Here is a 7,695-nt window from a genome sequence, read left to right on the forward strand (position 1 = left end):
TTTTTGAAGACGGGAACCACATTGGCCCTCTTCCAGTCTTCTGGCACCACACCAGAGCACCACGAGTGCTCATAAAGCTGTGCCAGGGGTCCTGCAATGACCTCAGCCAATTCCTTCAGTACTCTGGGGTGGAGATCATCTGGACCAGCTGATTTGAATACATCCAGTCCCTTCAGAAGTTCCCTAACTTCTGGAGGGACTAACTAACCCTTGGCCTAGGTGCACCTCCCCTGGGATCCATGGGGGGCCCAGAGGGTGGGGGTGACTGTTCCGGTCCCTGCTTAGGAAAATGGAGGCAAAGAAATTGTTAAATATGTTGGCTTTGTCATCTGGTGTGACGACCAAATTTCCTAACGTGTCCTGCAGGGGCCCCACATCACCCAGAACCTTCTTTTTAACCCCTATGTATTTAAAAAAGGACTTCTTGTTGTCCTTGATCCAGGAAGCTAGTCCCAGTTCCATCTCTGCCTTGGCCTTCCTGACTGCCCCCCTGCATCCCTGAGCAACTGCAGTATAGTCCTCCCTGGTGATGGCCCCTCCCTTCCATTGGGTGTACGCCTCCCTTTTTGTTAGGATGCTTTTGGTGAGCCATGGGGGCTTATTTGCCCTCTTGCTCCCTTTGATCCATGTTGGGATTACCTCCCTTTGGGCTTGGAGGATCGTCTCCTTAAGGAGTGACCACTCTCCTTGGACACCTAGCTCCCCTCCCCTCTGGGACCTCAGTGCTTCCCTGACTATTCTCCTTAGCTCATTGAAGTCCGCCCTCCTGAAATCTAGGGCTGCTGCCTTGCTGTAGACCTTTGCCACCTTGCACTGGATAGTGAATTCCAGCAGGCAATGATCACTGTCGCCCAGGTGGTCAAGCACCTGCAGCCCCCTCACCAGGTCTTCTCCCGTGGCCAGCATCAGGTCCAACAAGGCATCTCCCCTGGTGGGGCTGTGCACCTCCTGGGTTAGATGGACGTCCTGCATTCTGACTAGGAACTTACGTGAGCGGTCAGACCTGGCTGACTGCTCTTCCCAGCAGATGTCCGGAGAGTTCAGGTCCCCCATGACGACCTCATCCTTTGACTTCACTACCTCCATGAGCTGACTTAAGAATTGCTGGTCGAGCTCTTCGCCTTGGTTGGGAGGTCTGTAGTAGACCCCCACCGTTAAGTCTCTTTCCCCTCGACTGCCTTGTATTCTAACCCAAAGCACTTCAGAGTGCCCCTCCTCTGATTCTTTGTTAACTGACGACGATGTGTATTCCTCCTTAATATTGAGTGCCACGCCCCCACCTTTCCTTCCTATCCTGTCCCTCCTGTACAGCCTATAGCCCTTGACATTCACCGCCCAGTCATGCATTGAGTCCCACCACGTTTCAGTGATCCCCACTATGTCTGGGTTGGTGTCAGCTAGCTGGAGGGTAAGTTCCTCCTACTTGTTTCCCATACTGCGAGCATTTGTGTAGAGGCATTTGAGGCCTTCTGTGGATGTGTGCACTGGCCCCCTACTTTCAGCATTACCCTGGCCCCTGTCACTTACCTGTGTATATGTTCCGCTCGTCGGTCTAGGCTGGGCTGTACTTGGTGTAGCTTGCTCTGGCAGACCGATGTTTCCTCCACCCTCATCTTCCCCTTCCCCCAATGAGCCTAGTTTAAAGCCTGCTGGAGGAGATCCGCCAACCTAGAAGAAAACACACGCTCCTGCTTCTCCCATTGCTGTATCCATTCATAGTATTCTACAGCTCATCAGGATGTCATCTACAGTATGCTTCCTTTTACCCCTGCTTTTTGACCTTATTGGTAGGGGTTTGCTGGGCCTTCACATCTGCAAGTGTCTGTTGTACCAAAGCAGTAGCAGGTCACATTATGGTAAGCTATTTTTTTGTAGATTTTGTATAAAAATGCATGCAAAGGTTTCTGACTTCTATGGGCCAACAGCTTGCCTTTCATTCATGGTGGTATTAATCCAGAAAAAAATTCCATTGTAGCCTGTTATAATGTTTTACACCAGTGTGACTGAGATATGAATTTTATCCCTTGTATCAAGACCTTGGACGAACTCCTAGCCATCCTAAAACTAGTGGCAGAACTCCCATTGACCTTACTGGGGTCTAGACTTTTTTCTGGGTAACATTAGAAAACAAGTCAATCAGTATGTGAGTTATTTGTACCATTCATGAATCATCACGCTTGGTTTCTGAGGATGTGGGCCAATGAAGGTCTGCTGACAAGCTTATAAGGCAGCTGCTTATGGTGGACTTGTTTTGCTGATGAGAGAACCACTGCCCCCTGAGCTGTCAGTCTGGCACTTCTAATATGTATTAAAGAGAAAGAATTAGTGTCTCTTTTTTGTTCTCCTGTGTAGTGCACAGTCCATGAAATAGAAACCATGAAAAGCTCATGCCAGCGTTTCCGGGAGAAGCTAGATGACATTGAACAGCAGCTCATTGAGCAGCAGGCTCTCTTCTCAAGTGCTATGTCAGACGAAGGAAGGTAATATGCATCATTGCACTTATAGAGTCTAGGAACTCTGAAGCTGTTTGTTTTCAGTGAGAATTAGTCCCCCAGACTGAGTTTTTACAAAATCAAATGATTAATGATGAAAGACAGTTATTTGCTATGAATCAGTGCAGGGAAAGGATAAAATGTTTACAGTTTTAGCATGAATATTAATTCTTAATATTCACAGTGCTCTTGTCTCCACCACACAATGCAGTGAATAACTGAACTGTGTGTTGTTGAGACTGCTATGCCAATGAATTATTTTGTGAAACTCTTTAGTACTGTGTATAAAACACTGCACAGCTGAGAAATAGATACCTTACCAGGGGCCACCATTCACCTGAGTGTGGATTGTCCCTCTTTTTCCGTCTACTATAGGGAGGAAAAAAGACGACTGCAAGTCTTACGTCAAGCTGTGCGCTGGCAAGTGGCCGAACTGGAATGCCAGCTGAATGATAGAGCTCATCAGGTTAAAGAAGGGATTCTCATGGTACGTTGTACAAGTAGATATTTTAGTGACCCTGGGAGAAGCAAATCTGGCTTAATGGTCTCATTTAAAGTCTGTCCTGGTCTTAACTATCACAAGTATTAAATCTGAAAAAATGTCTTAAGTAGGCCTCTTACAACTAAGTTGTGGATTGTTAGTATTACATTACAGTTACTTACACTTTATATTGTCATACCTTCCCTCTGAGTATGTTGCCTCTCTAAGACCCTGTCTACATGGGAAAACTGACCAGCATGTCTTTTATGATGAGTTTATTTGGAATAATATTCTGATAAAGCCCCTTGAATTTTAGGGTAGTTGAACTACATAGCTTTTCCAGCACATAGCTGTAAGATGTAGCAGAATAAATATTCCCATCTGCCAGTTAAATTCCTTGTGTGGTGGGAAAGCCTCAAAACAAACTTAATATAAATGGAGTTGGTAGTCCCCCATGACAGATTTCCAGGAGATTCAGGGTAAGGAGATGCTTCTCAGGAAACGTACTGTATAATTCTGATCCTGCTCAGTCTGGCATTTGGCATTACCTAGAGCAGCGGAGTTTTCTGCTGTAATGCATCATCTCCAAGTGCTGTCTCCTCCACAACTGGAGTTCTTCACTACCAACTCCCAAACTGAATCTGTTCACTTTGCATTTGGTAAGTCATGCTAAGTGCATGGCACATGGTGACGAGCCCAGGCCACAATTTTTAAGATACATTCCTTGTAAACCAAGGATGGCATCCATGGGGTTCCACTCAGATTTTATGAAGGCAGCTATGTCAGTCATCATAGAATGGGAGTGCAGTTTATGTTACTGAATTGTTTATATTTCTTTTCATGGAAAAATCTCAGAAAGAATCTGGGTATAATTCATATACTCTCAAGTGCATCCATGCTTCCTGGCTTTTATTATTTTTATTGTTACAGTATGCTTTCCCCTATATTTTTCTCTGCAGCAGCTGGACCAGTTACTAGAAGAACAATCCCAACTGTTTTCAGAGCTTGGACTCTCCAAGAGGAGGGAAGAAATAAATGCCCAGAATAACCAAGTTGTTTCAGATATTGGTAACATTACGCATCCTTGTGCTGTGCACTCAGAATTGGTAGTTCCACAGGATTCCAGCAGGACTGAAACATTCCCATCCAGTTCTTCAGCCTCAGTGCCAACAACCTCCAAGATGTGGTTGCCTACCATGACAGTGACCCAGCCAAATTCAGTAGAGTCAGATCCACAGGAGCTCTCCATCAGCAAGAGGGAAATAAAAGGTCCCCCTCAGTCAAAAATGGACTTCAAGAGTTTCCTGCAGATTGTGAGAATTCATTTTGTTCTAGTTACCTGAGCATTCTAATGGTAGGACACGTTAAGACTAACTATTGTTTTATTTTGCCGACTGCAATAACACCTGGAGGCTGCAGGCAAGACCAGTTCTCTTTTTTGTTAAAGATATTATTTAGGTGACATTTGTAGGGCTTATCCAGTCTGGAACTAAGAAGGCAATTGGCTGAGAAAGTGGTTTTGATATGGCTTACTGTGAAATTACCAAATAGCTTTAGCATCCAAAACTATATGAACTATTTTACATGGACAGGAAGGTTAGGGAAACTGGGTTTCTATTGGTTTTGTGAAATGGTGAAAGTGATCACCTTTTTTGACTGATCTCCCTTGCAGTTTCACCATGAAAAATGAATGAACAAAAAAAAAGTCTTGCCCAGACTACAAAAAACTTGGGAAAAGGGATTAGTTAGAAAAGTTTCCATATCCCATTATAGAGGCTGATTCCTCCTCTTAAATGAATAGCTAGGGCCAAGTTCTGTACGAACTTCATATAAACCCTGTTGGAGTCAATGTATTTCATTCTACTCTTATACCAATTACTCCTGATTTACATGGGTGGTATTTAAACCGAAGAAGTAAAGCATTTAATGTTATGCCTGGTGCTCCTTCCCAATATTTAAAGTTAAATGTAGGTGGTTCATTTAACATGCTACTTAATGATGTGTTTTTTTCTTTTTGCCAGCTGAAGAACTCGTTCCGAAATTCGTTCAGTAATGACACAACAGAAGGAAAAGACTGATGGAAAATGTATGACACATAGACTTTTGTTTTAATGAAGAAGACAACAAATATATCTGAGGTGTTACGGAAGTGGGATGATTAGGACATTACATATGTAGCTTTTGTAATAAGAAGACTGTCTGGAAAAGTAAACAATTTTAAGGTATAATCAAGATGAGGGCACCATGTAGTCTGCTATTTTGTGGTCACAGAATTTGGTACAAGCCTTTTGCCTACCAGATGGTATAGTGCGATACCCATAGATCATAAGCCCACAATTAAAAAAAGGGGGGTCGGGAAAGGTTGTACCTTCATAGCTGTGAAGAAAGTCTTGGAAATGTGAACCAAGTCAACTGATGCTATCTTGCCTTCCTAGATCTGGAGACAGCCTGAGAAAATAGTACTGAAAGGTATTAGTTCTATAACTGATGGTTATTTTAGCAGAATCACCCAGTTTATATTAATTCACAGATGCAAACTACCTAGTACGCTTCCCCAGCCCAACCACTAAAAACTCCATCATCACACTGGGCATGTCTATACATGTGCATTTAATGTGCAGTAAGCGAAATTACTATGCAGTACACAGTATGGGCACGTGTCTACATGTGCACATCCATACTGTGCAGTAAATATGGTAACTCATGCCAATTTGTGCATAAATTTGATACCTGCATCACTCAGGTATCAAATTTATGTCCAATTAGTTACTGCACAGTAACATACATGTAGGTGCTTTACTGCACAGTAATACTGTGTGTGTGGATTGACTTAGGACTAAAGTCAGTCAGTGTAAATGCAAGCCTATTCCTGCTTACTGAGCAGTAAATTTAAGCCAGCATAAATGCACATGTAGACACACCCACTGAGAGCTTTGTTGCAGCACATACATTTATTGTCTATAAAGCTTAATGGAAACGTGACAACATACAAAAGACTGAATATAAAAACATACAAAATGGGGGTCTTGTACTGATCATATTTTTTTGTTTTAATATTTAATCCATGAAAACCATAGGTTTAAAAAAATTACTGAAAACACTACAACACCTCCTGTCTGCTGTCCTGGAAGGCTGAAGGTACCAGAGACATTACACCAGAATCCTACTCCATCTTGCTGTGGCGCACACAGTGCCTACCTCTAGATAGAAGAACTACAACATTTAAAGAATAGACTGTGGAACCTCTGGTTTGGACAGCTAGACATGGAGGGCAATATAGAAACTGGCAAATGTTCAGAAGCATAACATGGCAGCTCTGTGCCCTGGGCAGCAGTGGCTGCCAGCTGCCAGAAGCAGAGGCATGGCCAGCCAACAGCAGTGGCAGCTATTATTTTTCCACACCCCCATCCCAAGTCACACCTGGGGCTGCTACCCCTCTAGCCCCACTTTCAGTTACTCTACTACAAATGCTAAGGGCAGGTATTATGTATGCTTTCTTTGAGCTTAGCATATGTCTATGCTACAGTCCACAACAGTGTAGAGATCCCTGATCTAGCTTTAAACAAACCAGCCTGCTATTCAAAGTAGTGTGGAGCTCCATGCAGGCTAACTTACCCCAATTTGAAAAACAAGCACACAAACAAATCCCATTGCTTCAACATAAATGATTGGTGAAAACATAAGAGGCAGATACAGACATATGACTCTGTAATGGGATAAAACAAAGCAGATTTTATTGAGGGAACAAGCAATGCAAATGTGAGGCTTCCATCCCTTTAATAAAAGGAGGATTGGAAATACAAACTTCCAGATGATATCAGTTACAACCTGAAGGATGTTAAAATACATCAAATTAGTCACTGCAAAGAGCATCCTGTTCCAAATTCAAAGTTCCACCACTTAACTTCTAAATTAGGGGGCAAATTTCATGTCTACTGACTTAAACCTCGTCTTTAAATGGAGGCTGTGTGCATTTGATAGTGCTGAATCTGGTTCTGCATGTAATGTTAGAAGAATAATCTTTGGCAAAGCTCTTGTTTCATCATGTGATGCCTAAAAGTTCATACAGAAATAAATTTCATTACTGAAACTGTACAAAACTAAACAGCCTTTGGATCAGTAAATGGATTATGAAAGCTGTATTTTTTTAGAAATTAAAGCATGCTAGGCAAGCGGCAATAGGAAATAGTTCTTTCTTGTATTCATTAATCATGCCTTGTTCTGCAGCACATCATATCTCTTTAATAAGTATTAATGAATTAAGACTCACAATACCTCTTGTTGCAGAAGGGAGAAATGAGGCATAGAGCACGGCATAGAGCAATTAAGTGACTGGCTCAAGGGCACACAGGAAGTTTGCATCAGTACTGCTGTTAGAATCTAAAACTATACCTGAACTTTGGCTTTCACCAAAACTATTCACAGGGTTATTAATAACCATGTAGTCACTAGAAAATATTCTCTCTGGTACAGTCATAAGAAAATATGTTGGGAATTTTAACATTGTTTCACCAACTTAGTGAAGGAATCTGCTTATGTAAATATCTTGAGTACCTGGATCACAATTCCACTTGAATTGATAGAAATCTACAAACAGGGTGACTAGCTTGCAATACATAGGAACTTAGGCCCAAACTGTGGGTGGGTGATTACAGAGCTTGCAAAAAGTGTTAACATTACACAGCTTGCAGATTTAAAACCTAAAAAGGAAATACTGGCTGT

The 7,695-nt window shown here is 42.5% G+C and overlaps 1 protein-coding gene across 1 annotated transcript in view; it reads left to right on the plus strand.

Annotated features, from left to right (window-relative positions):
• CCDC129 (coiled-coil domain containing 129) overlaps positions 1 to 5,587 on the plus strand; it is a 113,691-nt gene extending 108,104 nt beyond the window's left edge. The window contains exons 12-15 of the mRNA XM_019508996.1: positions 2,353 to 2,480; positions 2,868 to 2,979; positions 3,933 to 4,286; positions 4,995 to 5,587. Coding sequence (XP_019364541.1) covers positions 2,353 to 2,480; positions 2,868 to 2,979; positions 3,933 to 4,286; positions 4,995 to 5,051 — 651 coding nt within the window. The 3' untranslated portion in view covers positions 5,052 to 5,587. The remainder of the gene's footprint in view (positions 1 to 2,352; positions 2,481 to 2,867; positions 2,980 to 3,932; positions 4,287 to 4,994) is intronic.
• The last annotated feature ends 2,108 nt before the right edge of the window (positions 5,588 to 7,695 follow it).

The sequence above is a fragment of the Gavialis gangeticus genome, unplaced genomic scaffold, assembly GCF_001723915.1.
Source record: "Gavialis gangeticus isolate Ggan-Ray unplaced genomic scaffold, GavGan_comp1, whole genome shotgun sequence".
NCBI classification, from domain to species: domain Eukaryota; kingdom Metazoa; phylum Chordata; order Crocodylia; family Gavialidae; genus Gavialis; species Gavialis gangeticus.